Source organism: Limanda limanda, chromosome 20, assembly GCF_963576545.1.
Source record: "Limanda limanda chromosome 20, fLimLim1.1, whole genome shotgun sequence".
NCBI classification, from domain to species: Eukaryota; Metazoa; Chordata; class Actinopteri; order Pleuronectiformes; family Pleuronectidae; genus Limanda; species Limanda limanda.
The window spans coordinates 16,054,379-16,077,830 of record NC_083655.1 but is presented as its reverse complement, the minus strand read 5'-3'; the positions used below and the strand labels follow the sequence as shown (position 1 = coordinate 16,077,830).

The window sequence follows — 23,452 nt, the reverse complement described above, 5'->3', positions numbered from 1 at the left end:
GAGAGATTAAATTCACAGAAAAACGAAGAGTGGTTAGTGCAGGTTTAAGGACAGAAGCCTGATGCATTCCCTTGAGAAAAAATGTTTGCCCTGTTTTTCTGGATAAGTAAATTTCTGCTGTGTTCTTTATTTTAATTAATTCAGAAAAAACAGGGCAAACACTTTTTTTTCTGAATTAAAGTAAAACCAACAAAATGATTTGTACACGAATGAGATGTGCCGACATGTAAAAATAATCTCAATCTCCTGATAAAAATGTTTTATTCTGTCCTAGAATATAAAGTTTGATAATCCAAATAGCGCAGGACGTAAATCTCACTTCATACCATCAACTATTGGAAGTTTTTCCCTGTAGTTTTTTGAGAAAAAGTTGAATTTGTTCCATCTTACCTCAGACTTTCCTTTCTTCATCTATATGCTCTTTTCCCCCCGCACATCCCACCCTCCCTCCCTCAGCTTTTCCCTCCCCTGCCCTCCTCCCCTTGTCAGGACTCAACCGCCACAGTGCCATCTGGGCCGAGGCAGATAAAAGCTCCTGTGCGGGGCCGGTGGCGCCCGCGGTTCTGCCAGGAGCCAGCGAAGCCTGACTTTCAGAGGCGATGGGAGAGATTTGTGGCAGCCTAGGAAGGAATGGCATGCCGTTAACGTGCTGATCCAAACACCCCCAACCCCTGTCTATCTGTCAGTCAGCCGGCCTCGCGCACGGCCGGGTGCTGGCCTGAATCCTCGCTGAGAAAAGAGAAAGGCGAGGCGAGGCGGCGTGACGTGTGATCTGCGATCTCTCCTCTTGTTTCACCAGTCACAGTGGAAATGTCTCCCAACGTTTGAGTTATCTGGAACTCTCCAGGTTCTGATTGTCAGGGAGGCAATAGCTGACAATTAACCATGAAATTAATGATTAAGCATGTGAGCTAGACGGTGTACTGCTATTGTTACGGACACATGCTTCACTCCATTTTATGCTATTTCATGCTTCTAATCTGCTACATTACAGATGGAACCCTAACCCTACATTTTTTTCATTTTTTTTTGTATTCAAAAAAAGAATCACTTAATTCATCAAGTTGTTATGTGCCAGATGTTTTTTACTGTTACCAAAGAGACATTTCTCATCTGGTTAAATTATCCCTTATTGTAAATACTCAAATAATATATATATGATGTGTGTTTTTAAAATGTACCGAAGTTGGCGGGACGAGGACAGCTCAAGCGGTTGTAGATCAAGGCCACATCCACTTTATGTCCATGATTGGTTGATTGCAGCATCTGTAACGTGACCACAAAGTCTCAAAGAGCACCTGTTGAGCTTGTGTTTCAGAGTTAATAATGGCTTGAGACTCAGCCCACTCCAGTGTGCCACTGGATGTGAAGCTTCTCTAAGTGGGTGCAGTGTCCGCCTGGTTTATAGGTGAAGGTGATCTGGTTAATTCTGGATGGTTTGGTGTGAGAGAGATGCTCCTTCACGGTACTCTGAGAACAGTGGTTATGGGAATAACCCAATAACCAGAGATGTCTCCTCTTATGCTCTCTTTTCCTTTGGATTTTTGAAGCTGTGTTTGAGATGTGACCAACCTCAGTCTGTGGCCTGATGAAAATGCTTCACATGGCAAGATAACGGATTATCCAATATAATTATATTACTACTTTCCTAGGCCAAGCTGTGAAAGACAATACAATTTTAAATGTGCACAGTTTTGGAGCTTTAATGCGTCCTGAAAGTCAATTTTCCTTTATCTTTATTTCTGGAAAAGTGCTTAAGAAAACTTTATAGGAATATTTTAAAACATGTTAAGCTATGATCTAGATATTGAGGTTAGCTAGTACTGTTGTCTCACAGCAATAAGGTTCCTGGTTTGAATCCCGGTTTGACTATTGTCTTGCTGTGTGGAGCTTGAATGTACCCCATGTGTTTGCATGGGTTTTCTCCGGGTATTCCAGCTCCTCCCACAGTCCAAGGACATGAAAACTGGGGTTAGGGTAACTGCGGACAATTAATTGTACGTAGGTGTGGATGCGAGAGTGAATGGCTGTTTGTCTCTGTACGTTGGTGCTATGATACTCTGGAGACTTGTCCAGGGTTTCGCTTCTTGACAAATGTCAGCTGGGACTGGCTCCAGCTCCTCCAACGGCCCGCAAAGGATGGATGGAAGGATTCATTTGTGACACCTCCGTTCCATTCACTTATTGATTCGGCATAAAAACATAAATTACGAACAGAAAAACAACAGCTACGTTTATAATCTGAGCACCCTGATGTTTCCCACTTTACTCTTGTTAAATCTGACATGCTATTAACCACTGACGGATGCTATTAAACTTATGCATTGAGGAATCGATGCAGTCAATGGAACCGATGACAGGAACATTTGTCTTTGTGTATGTGTTCCACAGGACTGGACCTGAGGCACGCCCAGGTGGTGGCCTTGTCCACGGGCACCAAGTGCATCAACGGCGAGTATCTGAGTGACCAGGGCCAGGTGGTCAATGACTGTCACGCCGAAGTCACGGCCCGAAGAGCGCTGCTACGCTTCCTCTACTCTCAACTTGAACTCTTCTTGAGGTAATAGCTTGATCTTCAGCGGTATATTTAGACACACAGGCATTTTTAATGGTGCTTTACTTTGACTTTCTGCAGCCCTGATGCATCTGTGGTATTTAGGCCCTGAAATAGCCAGATTACACTGAGAAGAAGTAGTCGATCGATAGGCTGGAAAGCCAAGTTCTTTGCTGATCATGTGTACTGAACTGAACCGGAAAACAAAACATGATCCATGAGCCAAATTAAAAAGTCAAATGGCCTTTTTCCAAAAGGGTCTGTCATTTTAGGTAGTTCTCATTACACTCATGCATGTTCAATTGTCCATTTTTACTTTAAATAAGATTTTAATGAGTTAGTTGGTGCTCTTAAAATGGGGTGAAATGTTTTCATTGACAGCTGAGACTGACTCATGAATAGGTGTAAGCGTGTGTAACACCAGGGCCCTGCTATCGTGGCTCCATCCCCCAATCGCTACTTCACAGACTCTGGCTCCAAATTTGCAAGACAGAATTGTTCGTATCCAGGATAATTTGGCTTTATTGGTGAAAGACCAAATGTTAGTTAATATAGCAAGTAATGAATATAAAAGTAATCAAAATGCATAAAATATCCCATTTCATTTGAATGTATAATTACTTTAGTATAAACGTCTAATCTTGGGGTTTTCATTGTCTTACTTTTAGAAGATGATCATATTCTCTCCATTGACATTAGAATTAATAAGCACAATTTAAGTAAAGGAGCAGAAAAATGAAAGTAAGGACCAAGTATCTCATTTAATACTGAAGTGAAAGTACTAACTTAATATTCCACCAGTGACTATGTATAAATCCAAGTTACACTGTCGCAGCAATTGCTCCGTAGCCTTTTAGTTCACAAGCTGCCACCAATGGTCTTCAGTATGCACTGCATCCCATTATGCATCACAGTTTGCCTAATCACATGCAACATCTTGTTTGTTGTGACCTCCCGCTGCCGTGCCAAAGAACAATCTCTATAATAAGCCTCATGCAAGCCGTCATGCTTTGTCCACCGGAGACTTTTCAAAAATCAGCGAGCCAAACATGTGCTGTTCTCTCCAGCCAACCAAGCGTACTATCACAAAAACAGATCCGTTCAGCTCAGGCTCTCAGTGGCCTATTGGTTTTTAGCACTTTTTTAACTACTTTCTGTGCCTTTGCAACCTGCACAAGATGCTTTTGTGCACAAAGATTGTCCCAAAGTTTTTACGGGCATCAGGGGACAGTCACTGAGTTCTGACTCCTTACCACCTCCAGTGCACAAGCATTTATTTTGTTTTTGAGCTCCCCCCGAGGAACCCTACAGCGACGCTGATTCATCAGATAAGCGTCTAGAAGTCGAGATTGTTGAATGTCATATTTGCATACGCAGCACTGACTTTTTGTCTTAGCACAATGCTGGGTGGCAGGTACGGAGACTTTGCAGCTGAGTAAAATGGCTAATGGGGAAGATAAGTCATAATGAAATGACCACACAAAATGCCAGAACTGCCATATTTACACTGAGGGAAAGGACACGGTAGACAGAGGAGAGGTTGTGTAAAGAGTGCGGCCGTGCTTTGCATCGTGATGCATACTTTAAATATATTGTGGATGAACTTGTGCATGTGAGTGATGAAGCTCATATTCCGGCACACAGCACAAACAATGACCCAGTTGTGAAGAGTTTTAAGTTCGATTTTGTGTCGCCTCGTTTGCCATGTTGCAAGTTTTCAGTATTAATGGATGGAAAAACAACTTTGCTAATCTCCAAATGTAGCTGTTAAACATTTGACTGGAACCTTTTATTTGATCTCTAATTCTTATCTTAATGTGAATTTGCGCCGGTGCCGCTGAAAACCATGCTGCTCCTTAAATTATTGTTCATTCTCTTGCTTAGTTTTAGATTTCCTCCTAGTCCTGAGATGAAGAAAAACCCATGTTCTTTTATAGTCATAGTCAGAGTTTGTATTTTATTAAGTTTTCAGAGGATAAAGCATGAGAATGGAGCGAATAAATGGGTCTCAATTTAAAGTTATGTAATGTATCGGACTGGACTACTGACTTTTCATCGATGTTAAAAACTCACCTCCAGGCAATGTCCCACAGTCGTGAGATGCGAACACATGATGTAGTATTTTTTTTTAAATATGGCTTTAAAAGTATTTAACACTATTAACATCTTAACATAATCCTCTGCAGTGTTATTTTTAAAGTGGGTGCAAATGTCACCTGATCAAAGTGGCGCCGTTGATGTCATGTTCATTTCCCACCTCTGTGCGTTCCAAGCTCCTGCAGCCAGAGTGGGAGAAGTGTTTGTGGAGTTTGTCATTGTTTCATTACGTTTCTTCAGCAATGAAAATGAAGAGGACTTTCATTAAAAAAGGATATTTTGAAATGTTTTTTGTTTTCATTTTTTGTCAACAGTATGATATGTTTCTGATATTTATCAATATTAATAAATAGGATTGACATGCTTTTCTCAATTATTTTGAGTCAATATGACTATTTGTTTTATTTTAATCACTATTTTAGCTCAGCCAGTTTCATGTTGACATAAATAAAAGCATGTTTAGAGGAGTGGGTTAAACGCCCTCCCCCTGTCTCCCCTGAGACATGAGGACAGCCTGAGTAATGTCCAGGAGTCCGTCTGATGGCAGGAGAATGGGGCCGTGGTCACAGCAAGGGCCGGTGTCCATCTCTCTAGAAATCTATTTCCCGCCTTGTGATGAATGGTGCTACTTTTTCTCATCCGTCTCTCTCGTTCTTGTTCTTGTTTTTTTCTCCTCCCTCCCTCACTCCTGCAGTAAAAGGCCAGAGGACTGGGAGGAGTCGATATTCGTGCGGCACAAGGAGTGCGGCTTCAGGTTGAGAGACGACGTCCACTTCCACATGTACATCAGCACGTCACCGTGTGGCGACGGGAGACTCAACTCGCCCTATGAAATCTCCACTGACTGTAAGATACCTGACCTCTCTGTCTCCGTTGTTTTTAGTTGGCTTAACAAAACTGAAAATACTATTTTACTACACACACACATACATTGGTAATTAGTTTCATCTGCCATTGCCCTGATTCAGCCTCTAAAATCATTCCCTCGTCTTTTTTTCATGTCCCACTCCTCCTCTGGCCCCTTTTAGCCAAGCTGTGACATTGTAGCGCTTACACACTTAAAATTTAATTCTACGTTATTTTAGATTCCTCAGCATTTTTCCTGGTGGCCTCTGTGTTAAGGCGAGTAATCTAAACGGCTGTTTCCATACGTAGAATGCATATGTTCTCTTTCCATCTGTCATCGCAGATCGAAGCTCGGAGAGCATGTGTGTACACTGCTCAGTACATGGTGGGATTTTCATGAAACCAGCAGAGAGAGGCAGAAAAGACGATGGCGTCAGATCAGAGGAGCCTTTGAACTTGACGTTTTTTTGTCATTAAACCTTTTTAAATGTTCAGCAGTGCACTCTCGGAGATTAGAAAAATTACTCAGTACCTTTTCCTGGAATATTTCTGAGCTGCAAGTCAGAGGGGGGCTTAATTTTTTCTTACACATTTTTTTCACAGCCACAGAGGAAAAACTGGAAAGGACGGAGACATTCTCCTTCAGTAAAAGAGGTTATGGAATAAAAACAACGATTATCTATTTACATCTTCAGTTTGAATTAAGTTGGTTGATAAAACAATATCATATATCATATTATAGAAATGTAAATTCCATCAATAGCATCAAACAAATGTTATATATTTAGCATATTGATATGTTGCTTCTGCCTTGTGCAAGCACAGAGAGGAGGTTTAACACATAATTGATCTACCTCCGTTTTGTAAAACTAGTGCAGTGTCTGTTGTGCCTGGTTCTAGAATTATTCTGTCAGTCATTAGTGAGTCCTCCTCAAACAGTTCTACAATAAACTTTTTTATTGTTTGTGTGCAGAGCTTTTTAAAAGCAGTCTATGGTGCAAGTTAGAAAACCTAGTGTTCATCCTACATGGTTTATCTGCAATTTAGTCAGTATTTCTCATGAAGTGAAACTGAATTAGCTTCATGTATGTTCATGTGTGTGGGTTTATATTAATTGTTTCACACATTGCATGTCGGTTATTTCAGAGGTAATTTCTTAAAGTGTTATTAATATTGAATTAACCAAGTGTTAAAATCCGAATATACATTTCCTCTGGCCATCAAGAATACACATCCCCCATGTGAAGCCGATAAGATGAACACTTTGGGAGATATGCTTTCCACAAACAGAACACCCACTAAAAAGCTAAAATCAGTCTTTAAACTGAAAAATTATAACATAGTGATAATTATTTATATCAACTGATATGAACATATTTAACTTGATATATATTTTGGGTGGTTTGAGTTTGAGAGATTTTTTTTACCGTGCAGAGTGCTAGTGAAGACTGCATCCTTTAATCAATCATCAGTGTGTAGAGGTCATGCTTCCCTGAACACCAACGTGAAACCACAGGAAAGTGGTTTAAATGGATCAGGGACCCGTGCTCTTGCTGACGCTGTTAACTATACATGGGTTGTTGTGTTGTTTGTTAAGTGATACTTTATTATATCTTGCCTAGTGTAAAGTGTCCAAAGTGTCTCGGCTCAGGGGAATGACTCGTCCTTCCTCCCAACCCGCCGACTGTTCCAGCAGCAATCCAGTCGAACGCTTGTTCCATTAACAACCAGGCGGGCGACGCTCCCAAAATACATCTAATTCCCTAAAAGAGCCCATTAACCTCATTTAAACTTCCTGCTTTGGAAAGAGCTGCAGTATTTGTTGTCTGCTGCAGATTAATGGTTTGGTGAAAGCTGCTTGAAGCTGTATGAATGAATTTTCCCATTCAGCAGAATATACAGTTGTCACCTCGTTAGAATATTTATTATTAACAATAAAAATTATACTATTGTGCTGCATGTCAACTTTTATACTGTGTTAGTTTACATGCAGCTAGTTACACCAATAATTAGGAGCTGAGGACATTCATAATTAGTAGACAATTCATTTCTATATTGTGTAATATTGTAGTCTCAACTTTCATTGTATTGGAGACTAATTGACTATGTGTTATTTAGAAAAGACACATTATGTTATTGCTCATTAAACTGGGTATCCAGCAAATGCAAATGAAATAACGAATGACCTAGTGACCTGAATTGTGTTTGTGTGTGTGTTGTGCGTCTGACAGTACACAGCAGCAGACACCTGATGAGGAAGCACCGGAACCACCTGCGGACCAAGATCGAGTCCGGGGAGGGGACGGTGCCGGTGCGATGCCGGGGGCCGGTGCAGACGTGGGACGGCGTCTTACAGGGCGAGCAGCTCATCACCATGTCCTGCACCGACAAGATCACCAGGTCAGTGCTGTCACGTGATGAATCTAAATGGGTTTAAAGCTTCATTCTTGGGTTTCATGTGCTAATGTGCAAGATGGCACTTCGGCATATTGGCATATTGGGGATATCTGGATAGTGGCAGGAATTGGAGACTCGTCGTCCATCTTTATTCACAGTCTATGATCTTGAGTTTCTAATTTTCATTTGCAGTCCATACTGCCCATTGCACTTCTCATGCCGTGGACTGTATTGATATTGTTGTGAAGGTGGACAAATGACACCTGGACATAAACCTGATGAGCACGTCTGTGGGAGAAAACAGGGGAAGGATTGATAGAAGAGTTTAACTTTATGAGAAGATTATCTTCTCTATGAGAAAAAGTAATCTCTGTTTAAATAAAGCATTTGGAAATGTGAAGTTGTGAGCCAGGTACAGGTTTGTCTAATATTTACCTTTACACGTCAATGTTTGTGTGTGTGTGTGTGTGTGTGTGTGTGTGTGTGTGTGTGTGTGTGTGTGTGTGTGTGTGTGTGTGTGTGTGTGTGTGTGTGTGTGTGTGTGTGTGTGTGTGTGTGTCTGTGTCTGTGTCTTTGTCTGGGTCTGTGTCTGTGTGTGGATGTGTCTGTGTGTGGATGTGTGCTGCTATGAGTCATGCTATATGTGAGATCTTTTGCAGTCCTGATGATGATATTGATTTCCCATATGTGACTTGAATGGCTAATCCCCTTTTAATGAATAAGTGTATTAATCAAATCTTTGTGTTAATCTCTGGATCTGTAGGACTGACTCCCACCGTGGTCTATTTATCTATAAAGGCTACATAAATGGTTTCTGCCATTTTTGAGGACCATAGAAAAATGATATGAAATATACAATCGTCACATTAGTATCTCACTCCTACTGGCAGATTGTTTTATAAACCAATGGTAACGTGTTGTTTGCATGTTGGCACGCGAGGGCAGAACAGACGGCGATGCTAAATCAGGACGGCTTGACTCATCCACCTCCGTCTTCACATTGTCTTCATGTGTTAAGAGTAAAAGCCTCTGTCTGTAAACGTGGTGCATGTGCATAATTGTATTTACTTAAGGCAAAAAGCAGTACACTAACCCTAACCAACGTGTTTACATATTACAAGTTTTAAATTGTATGGTTGAATATGCAAATTATCCTTTATCTAATCAGAAATGTGTTAATTTGAATCTGAAACTTGGATGTGAGGTTCAGAATTCATCAGAGCTAAAGGTTTTTATAGAGGGGAATGTAGACAACTCTTTTTATCACTCCATAAATCAGAAAATACTGTCAACTTCACAAATAGAATAAACTTTCACCCTTTTCTTTAGATGTTAAATCAAGCAGGCTGTGAATGATATCTGAACAAACCACTCTGTATGAACCAGAATATAAACAGGAATAACTCAAAAATTGAACAAAAATTGTTTAAATGTGAGGAGCTACAAATATCTAAATGGGCATTTTGGATGATTTTCTCTCCATTAGTCTGAAAGAAAATGTGTTATAGAAAAAAACACACCAAAACATCTCAAAATGTACTAGCACACGAATACGATGGTTTTACCTGTAACTTCTGACTTTAATGAATATTTAATGTAACAATTAAATATTTAATTTTTTTAATTTAATTAATTAAAATTGTAAATGTAAAAAGTGTAATGTCTTTGTGTGGATGTGTCTTTGTGTGGATGTGTGCTGCTATGAGTCATGCTATATGTGAGATCTTTTGCAGTCCTGATGATGATATTGATTTCCCATATGTGACTTGAATGGCTAATCCCCTTTTAATGAATAAGTGTATTAATCAAATCTTTGTGTTAATCTCTGGATCTGTAGGACTGACTCCCACCTGTAAATGTAAAAAGTGTAATGGAAACTTTTCGAGATGTGATTAAATATTATTACTATATTATTTTATCTGTTCACACTCTGTGGCAATACAGGCAACTGGAGAAGCTTTACAATGAACCCAGTTATGAACAAAGTATAAATATATGTGTGACTCATCGGTTTAAAACAAGGTTACTTAAAAAAGTCAGACTTAGACAAAACAGGCTAATAGAAAATCCACAATACCATCAGCAGTGAGTGTGTCAACCTGAGCTGTGCCATGAATTTAAGTTTTAATTTGAAAGAGACTGAACGTGTTATTTCTCACTTTCTAACAGTGTCAACAACACACTGAGTCACGCAAAATATTTTGAAAAGGCATGTTCGCTTTCATCCACAACATTCACCAACACAGTTACTGTATTTTCGGATTATTGTGAAGAGCACCAGTCAGTGTAGCAGCTAATCATCGCTGCCATCTTAGCTGCTGATGTGGCTAAAAATAATCAAAAAAACAATGAAGGTGCCCAACAATAAAAAATACTTCACTTCCATTTTCTAAAATATCTGAAGTCAATTTTTAATATAGTCTGAGTTTTTTTGCCATGACTGAACCGACAAATTCATCTTAGTTAAGCACCACACTGTGCCAACTGAGCCATGCAGGACCACAGCTGAGCCACTGTGCTTGTGTGTGTGTGTGTGTGTGTGTGTGTGTGTGTGTGTGTGTGTGTGTGTGTGTGTGTGTGTTTGAGAGAGAGAGAGAGGTTGAACCCTTCTCTTGTGGAGCCCCTGTTAATTTGACCAATTGGATTCAGTTGGCCAGGGCTGGAGATGGTGTGATTAAATCTACCCAGGTCACCAACGGGGGTGAAAGCAATTACTTTACAAAAAAATAGAGTGACAGGGGAAGGAGAGGGGACACCCTGCTTTTCTTCCCCGGCCGCATCCTCTCCCCTCCGCCTCGCACTCCCTTTGCTCCGCAGCCTCCTCTCTTCCTTTTCCTTTTCTTTTTTCCCTTTTTTATCGCTGTAAATGATCGGTGGCCGTCGTTAAAGTGAGTGGGTCACCGAGGGCCAGTTTATCAAGGTCAGGATGGAGGGTGGATCTGAGACTCAACACAGAAAACCACACAGAGAGACACACACACACACACACACACACACACACACACACACACACACACACACACACACACACACACACACACACACACACGCACACACACTGCTCTAGTCTTTAAGTGATCCCCTTGATACTCTTCTCGTCGTCTGTCACACTCATTTTGAGCTTATTCCCCCACATCCTTCACTTCCTACTCTTTATTACAGTGATCTCAGCTTTGACGACAGGGGGCTTTAGGAACTACGCTCTCTCATCATAAACATTTCAGATAATAGTCAGCGTCTCGTCCCACCATCGCCTCACCTGATCATCGTTTTGTTGTCTTAAGCCGGAGCCCTGCGAAGCTCCTTTTGCAAATATTTGATTTGAAGTCGACAGCTGGATTTAATTGAGGGGCCTAAATGGCTTTCATATAACGATGATGTTCTCCATTCCACCGCAGTTTTATGCAGATGAGCACATTACTTTAATGGTCGCGTTTACCAGGGGAGGGAAGAAAGGATAGATGTAGAGAGGCAGAGAGAGAGGGAGGGAGAGAGGGAGAGAGAGGGGAGGCCTCTCTCCTCTTTAAATTCACACACCCGAGCCAGATGGCTCTTTTCTTGCATGAGATTAGAAGATGTTTCTGATTCACGGTGTCGCTTTCTGGCAAAATTAATATTTCAGGCTAAACTGTTTCTGTTTTGGTGCGTGTGTGTGTGTGTGTGTGTGTGTGTGTGTGTGTGTGTGTGTGTGTGTGTGTGTGTGTGTGTGTGTGTGTGCATAGCTCCTCTTCTCTGTGTGAGAAAGGAAGGACAGATTGCAGGTAAAGTGTGGGCGGTGGGCGAACACTAATTCCTGATTTTCCCAGAAAGTCGTTGGTGTTAATTGACTGTTCGGGAGGTGAAGGAAACCGCAGTGAGAGATTATTAAGTCTGCACGACACTAGCAGATGAAGAAACATTGATTAACAAAAAGAACAATGATGTAGTAATGATTAGTAGCATATTGTAGAGCCTCCGATTATGACTCATATAACATCATTAGCCCAATGTACACAACTCAGGTGTGTGTGTGTGTCTGTCTGCGTGTGTGTGTGTGTGTGTTTGAAGGGCAACTATGATAAAAAGCAAGTTAATTATCATTTTCCATCCATAAATTAGCATCTGCTGGTTAAATAGAGTGGATTTCAACAGTGGGTGGCACATGACCAGCTGGCTGCGGTATCAGGTGTGGCTCCGGCTGCCAGGATTAGCCCCACAGTGATTTTGTGTCACCAGTGGATCTCCCTGAAACCAACCCGGAGGCGGTCGGCTGAAGCTCCCCCCCCCCCCCTAGCCCCCCCGCGCAGTGCATTAACCTCGGCGACGGGATGCGCACATGGTAATGTGTGGTGGCGTGCGACGAATGCTGATGCACTGACCTTTGGCTGTGTTGATGTTGGTGATGACGGCGTCTGTCTCCGAGGCAGGGAGAGTGGGAGAGGAAGACATGTGTGTGTGTTAGATGGTGTGGTGTGTGTGTGTGCGTGTGTGTGTGTGTGTGTGTGTGTGTGTGTGTGTGTAGGGGGTCATCACGTCCCACATCAAGATAATGATCAAATTGTTTCGAACTGTCACTGAAGCTCTCCGTCCTTCTCTCCCTTTTCCTCCCCCTATCTCTACCCCTCTTCCCACATTCTCCTCCTCTTCCGCCTATCTCCATCTTTCTTTCATCCACACCTCTCCTCCTCCTTTCTCTTCCTCACCTCACCCACCCACCTGTCCTCTTTCTCTTGCCCCCCTCCCCTCAGATGGAACGTCCTGGGTCTGCAGGGGGCGCTGCTGAGTCACTTCCTGGAGCCCGTGTACCTGCAGAGCGTGACGGTGGGCAGCCTGCGCCACACGGGCCACCTGGGCAGAGTGGTGAACCAGCGGGTGGAGCGCCTGGGCCCCCTGCCCGCCACGTACAGACGCAACCAGCCGCTGCTCAGTGGTACGACTGTGACACAGACACGTCAGACACGCCTCCATGTGATTTAGGTGAAACACGTTTAGGAAAATGAAGTCTTCACCGCAGGAAGTGGCACAATGAGATTCAGTCCATGGTGACACAGACGCTCCTTTGAAGGTTGAACAGCAGACAGTGAGCTCTTTCTCTAATTTAGACCAGTCTCGGTTTCCTCAAAGGTCAGAGCAGTTGAAATGTGAGTTCACACAAAACTGTGCAAAAGCAGTGCAGGGATGAACATGACTCCTGGGGCGACTCCATTCAAATGACCTGGTTCTGTCACTTTTCCTGAGAAGTGATGAGAATATAGAGAGGCATTATCAGTGTGTCCCTGTTACAGTGGATCTTTATAATCAGAACCTGAAAAGTATTTGATTCCATATCACTTAACTTTGATATTTTCAATATACAGACGTATTAAATGAGAGAAAAAATGACACAGCATAAAGATTAAAGCTGAAAATTCCTGTATGAGTTATCAGCTATAACAAGTCCAACTACATCAAAGGATGGTAACCACCTTGAAGACATTTTTTATTTGATGTGTGACCTATTTTTTGGCTTTTTAATTTGGTCCATGTCCCATCCGCTAACATGGCCGAGGCGAGATTTATAAACTTTAACAAATGTATCATGTCTTCCTTTTCTTTAATATACAATCTCAGCTCCTTTCACATTATCTAAAATCATTTAATACATTACTATTATGAAAATATTGATAATAGCCACTTAAAAGGAAAAAATGCAATTTAATTCAAAGTAAGTCGCTCATTTTACTACAAAGCGCCATAATGAAACAAAACACTTTTTTTTTTTATAATATATTTATTGAGTTTTACGTATAAGAAACATACATTCAAACATTTATAAACTTACAAACGTTTATGAACACCCCAAACCCACAATCAAACATTCAGGGTAAAGAAAAAGAGGCAGAAATTAAATAACTTAAATAAGATTAAATAAAATAATTAAAAAAAGACATATATAAAAATAAAAAAAATGGAAGTAAATAAAGACATAATTATACAAATACAAATAAATAAAATTAAATTCCAATCAATCAAATCAAAAGCCTAGATAAAATAACGTTCTCTTATTCATAATATTAGTTAGTTACAATTAATATTCATCCGATTAGGTGCTGCTATTTTATTCTGTTTCACTCATTAATTTCCACTTGGTCGCTTTCCAAAAATTGCATGAAGGTGTCCCATATTTCCTTGAATTTACTGTTTTTCCACAAAAACACATTTTCATGTGTTTAGTGCAACATCTTATTGACCTAAATTGAATGGTTATGTTTGCAAAGTTCAAATTGAGCTGCAGAAAAACAAGGTTATATTGAAATACACGATAAATCATAGTGTGTTCATTCAAAAGTGTTGAAACTCACCTGTATTAAGTATTATATGACTTTCAAGAGGTTTAAATCCTACCTCTTGAAATCCTTCAGCCACTTTTCTGCCAACTTAAGGACATATTCTGTGTTTTCTATTCTCAACCTGCCTTTGAACACACTTCTCTGTGTGTTCAGTGTTTTCGGCTGGGGTATCCCATGTAGAGATCCGACCCCACATGTGTGCAGTATCTATTTTCAGATATGTATTTTCATAGAAACGTCAGCCCCAGACCCCACCCACGCACACGAGCCTAACAATCCCCGTGCCCCCCCCCCCCCGCCTCGCTGCACTGACAGCATGGCAGCGAGACAAGCAACAGCTAAGAAGTCGTCTGGTGTGTCTGCTCACGGGGGTCCACTGAGACCCCGGGCTTCTGTTTGTAGGAGAGATGAATGCTGGGAGAGGATCTGAATGACACCCAACTTGTAGGAAGTGCATCAGCCATCACTTCAGATCTAGGCCAGTCGGAGAAGCTGAGTGACAGAGACGCACGGAGATGTAGGGCACATTCGGTTGCTGGGGATCATTGATAAGAACAAAGAGTGTGACAGTCGCACACAAGGAAAAACATTACATCCTGTCAAATGCACACAATGGGATAAAACTAAATCGTACACCTTCTTCTTCTTTGTCAGCTTTCGAGTATACTTCTTGAAGGGCACAGGAACTCTGTGCGTCGCAGGGCTCTGCTCCGGGTAATCGGCTGCCATGAGGATGAATACTTTGTGAGGACTGGCCTCATCAAGATTGATAATTGTGCTGAGTCGTCCTCTGGTGATGATAGCTGTGATGAATTTATCACAGAATCCCTCGACCACGGCCTCGGCAACATTTCTCATGATTTGTCCAATGGTTTTTTGAATGGAGTCATTTGATTTGTCTGGGTTGGAGGTTTTAGTTTCAGATTTTACAAGCTGCAGTTCATGTCTCAAGAATCGTGGTCTGGTTTGATATTGTTAGTCAATTATACTTATTTATACTATTTAGTAATTCACTCCTACTAATGTCAACCTCATTACAAGGGTTGTTTAATGACTAAATATATTGTAGCTGAACTCCAGATCTTTGCCTGACATCCACAAAACTAAAAAAACTACAATAATTGTATTATCTCAGGAAGAAACAGCAGAAGAAGAAGGTACATGTCGAGAGAGCTTTTGTTGAAATTGTGTCAGTGTGTGGCAAACCAAACCATCCTGCCTCCTTCCTCCTGCCTCCTGCCTCCTGCCTCCTGCCTCCTGCCTCCTGCCTCCTGCCTCCTGCCTCCTGCCTCCTGCCTCCTGCCTCCTGCCTCCTCCTTCCTGCCTGCTGCACCACCCCACGCTTGAACGCTCTGGAGATCTCTGTGTTTTTGTAAATGCCTCTGAGTGGATATTCTCCTGCTGTTTTCTTCATATGAGAAAAAGGCAGCGAACAGGCGCATAAGGGTCAACATTTCCATGATGTAGCTTTGAAAGTGATCGGTACAATCTGAAAAATCCATTCTGAAACGGACAGGAAGCCAATGGAGAGAAGCAAGGATGCGGGTGATTTAATGTTAAGAAGCCTAGCTAATACATTCTAAACTTGTTGGAGTAGAGGGCTCACTCTGACATTATCCAGAGGTTTTACGAGGGGTCTTGGCAGGAAAGCTCTGGAGAAAAGTCCACAGCCTCTTACTCGGACATTTGAGTTCTCATTTACTTCAGATGATTTTAGATTATCAGTAGTTCAGTGCATGTCTGAAAGTGTCAATCGTTATTTGTGTTTAATTGTCGCAGACGTGCCCTCCCGACATCGTCTTTACTCAAAACGGGCGTGAACTCCTCGGTCGCCAGCGAACACCCTGCCCTCTTCCTTTCTCTCTGCGATTGTGTCCCAAACTGTCGGATCGTTGCACCTGCACTGCCTTGAGGAGCAACAGTCTATTGAAGGGTGGAGGAGGGGTGGAGGAGGGGGAGGAGGGGGAGGAAGATGGACAGCGAGTGGAGATGGCCCTACACCGAATCAATGTAATCACAGCCCTTATCAGACAGCCATTCAATCTGAAGGGAGCACAGGAGGAGAGGGAGGGAGAGGTGGAGGGGGGGGGGGGGACAGCAAGGATGGAGAGGAAATAAAGAGAAAAGAGAGAGACCTCCGCTTGCATTCAGATGTCCGAGTGCAGATCTGCCGCCGCCTCCTCCTCCTCCTCCTCCATCCTTTCATCGGCGCTGATGAGCTCCTCGGACCATTGTGTGTCCAGGGTTATTTAAAAAGCAACACCCCCTGGAGGAAATTCCCGTGAAGCGCGTTGGAGGCACCGCTCTTATCGCACGGCGGCCAAAGCAGCTCCACCTGAAACCCCCCCGAGGGCTGAAACACATTGACGGGCCGATGTGTCCTCTGCGCTCGTCCTGCTGTTTGCTTTCTATGGAGCGTGAGCAGAAAGTGTGGCCAGGCTCTGTCATTTTTTTCAGATAAGAGGAATCAGAACAACAGTAGATAAAATAAACATTAGTAATCTTTGCTTACCACCAGGTGGGCTGCTGGTGGAGTACGAATGCTTGTTCCCCTTCTACACCCTGCTGCCATTCCACATTATCAAAGTTGAGTAGTTTAGCATGTGACTAAAGCCATTTTTAGACATGAACTCCAGAAAATGCCCAGAAATTTGTGTCTGGACATTTTGCGCAGTTTGCGTTTCACATATGAAAAACACTGGAGGAGATTATCCTGGTCAGACGCGTTCACAACACAACAGCCAAAGCTCTTGAATCTTGTTTTGGTGATATCTTCGTGTATGGCTCCTCTTTTTCATTCTAAGGTATTTTTTTTTTTTTCAGTTTTGTGTGTATTGTGATTTGAAAGTTGTCAACGGGCCCCCTTGGCTCACTTTGAATTTCAGGCACAGTTTGAGTGTCTCCAAATGCTTTTTAGAATATGTTTCCAGGTTAGTAGTTGGCTGGTCCCAAGTGGAGATGAGATCAACAATCATTCATGTTGAATGGCAGCTCTGTGTAGGGATGAGCAAAGCGTCTTCATCTGCCAGGTTCTTCTTGGGTGACCTCTCCACCTGTGATACTTCCACTTTAGGCACAAGAACAGTCCATCAAAAAACAGCCATCCATTGATGTCGATGGCATGCAGCCATAGTAGTTATAGTCCGGATAGTTTGAGGAGAATGTCCAGAGCTGAGTGCACGTTTGAATGCAGGTTAGGTCTCAGGGCATTTAACTGGAGCATGTGTTGTGTGAGTGAGTCCCCATAGTTAGGGCTGACTGGTGAAGTACTGGCCTTACACGACTTTTAGAGCGGTTTCAGGAATTCAAACCAACAAACTTTTCTTATAAACAGATCATTGACCTTGACGCAGACTCTGTAACAACGTAACCTCAGCCCACTGCCCCCGTCCTTGCAAGACACACTTCAAACAAAGCATGCTGAACTCCAGTGATGCAGGATAGATGCAGTGTGTACACAGACACACACAGGCTGTGCTGCATCGTGGCTCCACAGCAGCCTCGGATATTAAGCCGCGGGTCTTCTCACTGTACAGCTCCAAATCCCTAATTCTGCCTCTGTCACGTCCGACTGCCAAACACCACCCCGAAGAGAAATTGGTCTTCAATGAGGGAAAAATCAAATTGGCTATTACAGAAACAGAGGAGTCAAGTCCATTGAATGGATGCAATGAGCCATGAATGGAGCAGGAGAAAAGAGAGAAGGCAGGATGGATTGGGGGGTTGGGGGGGGACCTTTGTTCAAAGAGGTGCGTTTGCACAAGAGAGGAGAGATGGGTAATAAGAGACTTGGAGGATTGTTACCGTGGCAGGCAATTCATCCCGGCTCCGAGGTGCTGCAGAAAAGGAAGAGCGAGTCAGGACGGGTGAAATGAGTGTGGCATGAGGGGAGATGATCTGCAGCCATGTACTGTGGTATTGTACATCAGGTATTGTACTATAACAAGCTGTCTGTCAGGCACCAAGATCTGAAGCAGCTGTTGTTCACCCGGCGCAAAGGAAATCTGTCGGCTGATTCTCTGTGAAGCCTCCCGATATAACAAATAACTGGGTTGGAAGTCGAGACGACATCCAAGACAGCGCCTTCCTTTCTGAGACAGTTTTACAGATTCCAAGTGGATTTAGTGTTCGAGCAGAACTTAGCTGTCACACTGTGTTAGCAGCGATGCTATACCAGGAGCTCGTCTGTGGCAGTGGGACTCATCATGCACCCAACGTTTCTACATCTGTAGAGTTTTCAGGAATAAGGCAAAAAACAAGAACAAGAACGTCTGTGGCAAAGCAAAAGTTGAAATGTTATTCTGTGAGGTCAAATGTCAAACTTTTCCTGCAAACACGTGAGCAATTTGTTTCTCTAAAAAAAAAAATGTATATACTGTAAAGATTTATTTGTATTACAGCATATGGCTTTTGGTTTCAGAGTAGTTTTTAGAAACTGGCAAAAGGGCTTAAGCGAAATATATTCTAATAGAAATAGAAAGCTAATTTAAAGGAAATATATGTTTGTGTCTTCACTCGTTCAACAAGTTGCAGACAGCAAAATCAGTCACTTCAGCAGTGCAGGTAACCATGAATGAACACATGTTTCCTACCCTTACTTTTCTACCAACATGCGTGTGAATGTAGCAGACTCCATGTGTAACTAATGCAGTGCCGGATCTAGGATGTTTCTTAATCAGGGGCCAAAAGGGGCCACATTTCACACAGAGGGGCCATCGTATGTCCAACATGTCATTCCCTGTTTACTGTGAGTTTACTGTAACTTGCACATTGTGTTCTTAAGAAAAGATTAGAAAATAACAACTCCTCACAAATTGCCAATCGACAGAACAAGGGCACTTCAGCGGCCAATCAGATTTCAGCTGGGCCAGCTGCAGCTCTTAATGAAGCCAGTTAACTCTCAGCAAAACAAGTGAACAAGCATTATTTCCCCCAAATTATCAAAACTTTTCCTTTAATTTTCGGAAGTACAAATTCATTTATGTTGAATCATAAAAGCGTTTTACAACCTTTTTTACAGCAAACCAAACAACAGCTAAATTTAGCCTTGCAACGGCACATACATCCTGATCAATATTCATAGTGCCCGTAAAAATTAATGTATGTTAAATAAAAGTATATGCGTTTTCGCCGCTGTCGGAAACACTGACACTTGTTTCCTCATTGCACCACCAACAGTATATTTATCAGTAATGTCTCCAGCGTCAGATTGTACATTCAGATGCTTTTAAGGCCTAAAACTCTGAATCAGAACTTCTTACCCAGACGAGCTCGAAACCTGCTTCCAATGAAACAACTAAGCCTCTGGGACATTTTTATCCCTGAGCCCTGGTTCATTTCGCACCTCTGCCGACACCTGTGATTTGGACGAATCATGTAGTTCCACTTTTCCTCTACCTCTGTCTTTCGTTCTCTCTCTCACTGATGACGAAGTGTTCTTTGACAGGAAGGCCACTTATTTCAGAGAGGGCAGGACTGAGAGGCCGACAGTCCAGTGTAGGGGAGAGTTGATCTTTGTGACTGTAGAAAATATTTACAGCACACAGAGCAGCCACCACTCAACCAGTGTTAACTGCAGGGACACAGCGGCAGGAGCACGTTGCTCCATAGACCTCCTGTTCCCTCCCTCCCTCTCTCAGGGTGTATCAAAGCCTCATATAAACAGCCCTGCGGTCCCAGGCCCAGGTTGACTTGGCTTTTTTGCAGCGCTGCAAAACTTTATGTCTGCCATTAGCCTCAGGGAGCGAGGGAAGGGTGGAGGAAGGTTAAACCAAACAGCAAAGCGGAGGTTTGAAAAGGAAAAACACATGGTTTCACATTTTCCACTCAGATTGTCACAAACGAATCACACTCACATCAAATGTTTTGAATTTAGAGGGAAAACCTCGAGAGCAGTGAAACAACCCAAGTCATTGTCTCTGCCGTGTTGTCGTTCCCGCAGGGCTGAGCAGCGCCGAGTACCAGCAGCCGGGGAAGGCCTCGTGCCTGAGCGTCAACTGGACGCTGGGCGACACACAGCTGGAGGTGGTCAGCACGGCCACGGGACGGAGACGGGAGTCAGGGACACCCTCGCGTCTCTGCAAGCACGCCCTGTTCACACGCTGGAGCCGGCTGTACCGCAAGGTGAGTGCAAACCTTCACGTCAGAGCAGGGTGGACTAGATCAAATTTACCAGGAGAGAAAGGCGAATCAACAGCAACAACTTCTGGTCAGTGGCTGAGTTGTTTTTGAGGCAACTGAAACACTCTCAGTTTAATCATCTGGAAAAATATTAATAAACAACAAGGAAAAATACACAAAGAGGAGTCACCAATAACTCAAAAGGAGCATTTGGGTTTTTTAGAAACCTGATAAAAACAGAAACTCAGTAAAAACATAAACTTATCATCATAACAGTGTTAAATTATCCAGGTTGCTATGTTGCAGAATCAGTTAGTTCCAAAAATCATGTTCCGACGAATTTGACACAATGTGTTCCAACATATTCGCATTAATCCCCACATGCATGGTACAAAGTCGACCAACAGTGTCCATTACTTCGCAATTTACGATGCAAAACCCCACATTATGCTAGCGTCTTCCATTTTCCCTGCAAACCAGTTCAAGCTGAGAGTGATCGCCCTCTGCTGGATCAGGAAACAAACTAGGCTAATGTGCTTCAAATTCAAAAGGTTGAGTAAGGTCCGACTTGAACTTTCCCCCATGTTTGAATGATGTTTGAATTTTGAAGTAAGAACGAAATCCCAATCGAACAGTATTGACGGAATAATTTCAATAAATAGAAATGTGTAGTCGTAAAAATCCTGATAGTCACTCAAATTGAACCGCCAGGGAGAAGAAGTTGGTCTTAAGCAATGAACTTATTATTTCTAGGGTCTAAGCGATTATACATATGAATATGAATAACAATTATTTTTAATAATATTATGAATAAGCCATTGTCTCCTCACGCTACAGATGGACATTTTCACCTTTGCATTATGATACAAAAAGCTCCTGGTAACATCAGGGGTGTGGCAGCTCGTTGCAGCTCTTACACCTGTGTCCATGACACCAGGGAACAACAACATGGAACTCAGCCATTGTTAATGTTATTATTACACTGTTTATCATGACGTATCTGCTTTGGGTAAATAATCCCACAAATTTTGATGTTGATTGTCTGCGTGTGTATTTGTTTTCTTTGGACAGTAAAATAGATTATGATGTGCAGTGTTATTGATACGAGCGTAAAGAACAGTGCGATGTTTCTATGAATAAAAGCCTGTTTCATCATCTGCACTCGCTCCCCTGCTGGAAAACACAAGGTATTACGCAGCTGATGAAAAGAACAATATGCAAACTAATGCCAGTAATCATGTGCACACACACACACACACACACACGCACACACATTGGGTCATGCAGAAACATTAACTCTAGAGGTCCGTGCCAGCCTCCACTCAGTCAGACACGTGTATTGAAATCAGCCTCAGAGCTCGGTGGCTGCAGGTGAACGCTCTGCGGAGGAAACGTGGCCGTAGATCAATGTGTCGCCCAGGTAACATCTGCTGCCCGTGCGGCTTATCAAAACCTGGCAGATCGGATCTTTTTTAACGGCGGCACGCGGGCACTTTCATTTTCCCATTCTGAAACTTTATGTAACAGACCCTGCCTGCGTCGCCAAATGGCGGCCGTTAAAGCATAATGACTGTGAAACCATAATTATTTGGAGAAGTACTCGAGGAGGCTCCCCCGCCCTAAGTGCTCCCCGTGCGCTGTGTATAGGGGCCACGCAAGAGCAGTCACACTAATCTCCAAAAGAAACTTTCGCTCTCCCTCCCTCGCTCTGTCTCTCTCTCTCTCACCCCCCCTCACCGAACTTCATTGTTTCCCCCCTCGCGACGATAGGAACGCACAGAAAAGCACAGAGAATGTTCAATTGCTTGTGAAATTTAAATGGGGAGATTACACAGCTGTTGAAGCCCCCCCCCCCCCCCCCCCTCCACCACCACCACCTTCCCCACCACCCACCCACCCGAATGCATTTGTGCCGGCTCATTCGTTTTGTTTTTGCTCGACGAAACCTTTAGCCCCCGTGCCCCGGCTTTATTCCTCTTTTTCTTTTTCCTTCCCCAACTTCTTTTTTTCTATGTGTCGCTTTTATCTGACTCCCAGTTTTTCTCTCTCTCTCTCTCTTTTTTCCTCCATCAGTTGGGGATCCACGTGTCCGGCTCGGCGGACGACCAGCTCCTGTACTGCGAGGCCAAGATGGCGGCGCGCCCCTATCAGACAGTGAAGCAGCAGTGGTTCAGATCTCTGCAGGAAACGGGCCTCGGCACCTGGGTGAAGAAACCGCCCGAGCAGGAACAGTTCCTGCTGGCGGTCTGAGGAAGAGTGTGTGTGTGTGTGTGTGTGTGTGTCTGTGTGAGAGCGAGAGAGAGAGAAAGAAGAAGTGTTTGTTTAACCTTTATTTTTTTAGATTAAAAACACTCACCGTGCTCCTCACCGACATCCTGTTTCACAACCTTCATAACCGGAAGTTTCAACCCCTAAACATCAACGCCATCCCCACCGTCATTCACCCGCATCCAGAGGAAGGTCGCCGGCACCGGGCCGAAAAAAGAAAAAGGGACCAACAATAATCGTTTAGACCCACGAACGCACACATTTAAGCAAACACACACCTAAATACCCCAGCTCTCTGTCCGTCAGCGAAGGGTGGGGTAACCTTGAGCGGAATGAAAGACAGCCGCTATCTTGTCATCAGCTATTTCCGGGCCCCAAGGCTCCCGCTGAGGAGCCGAGCCACGGGGGAGAGAGAGAGAGAGAAAAGAGAAAGAGTGAGAGAGGGAGAGAGAGAGGGAGAGAGAGAGAGGGGTCTACGTCCAATTACCAGCCCTGTCAGGGTGACGGCTGATAGAGGAAGTGGAAGGAAAAAGGGAGAGTGAGAATAAGAGACCTGCTCCAGACCTCCTCACCTTCCCCTCTCGGTCTCCCTCCCTCTCTCTCTCTCTCTCATTTCTATTTCTTTCTTCTACGCCGACTCACCCCTTGACTCCCGACTTCCCCCTCCTTTTGTCTCCCTCCTTTGCCCTCTCTCCATTTTCCTCCTCCTACCTCCATCTATTTCCCTCGCCTCCTCTTTGTCGCTCTCTCTCTCTCCCGCCTTCCAAGCGACGGATTTTCAACATGACACGACGACAGGTTAATACACCCTTTTTTTTTTTTTTTTTTACCCCGCCCCCACTCTCGCCCCACTGGGCAGAGA

General features: G+C 43.3%; 1 protein-coding gene across 1 annotated transcript in view; it reads left to right on the top strand.

Moving 5' to 3' along the window:
• adarb2 (adenosine deaminase RNA specific B2 (inactive)) overlaps positions 1-22,572 on the top strand; it is a 192,161-nt gene extending 169,589 nt beyond the window's left edge. Inside the window, exons 5-10 of the mRNA XM_061094080.1 lie at positions 2,392-2,560; positions 5,346-5,497; positions 7,729-7,897; positions 12,622-12,803; positions 20,144-20,325; positions 22,396-22,572. Of these exons, the coding sequence (XP_060950063.1) occupies positions 2,392-2,560; positions 5,346-5,497; positions 7,729-7,897; positions 12,622-12,803; positions 20,144-20,325; positions 22,396-22,572 (1,031 nt within the window). The remainder of the gene's footprint in view (positions 1-2,391; positions 2,561-5,345; positions 5,498-7,728; positions 7,898-12,621; positions 12,804-20,143; positions 20,326-22,395) is intronic.
• Positions 22,573-23,452: the final 880 nt, after the last annotated feature.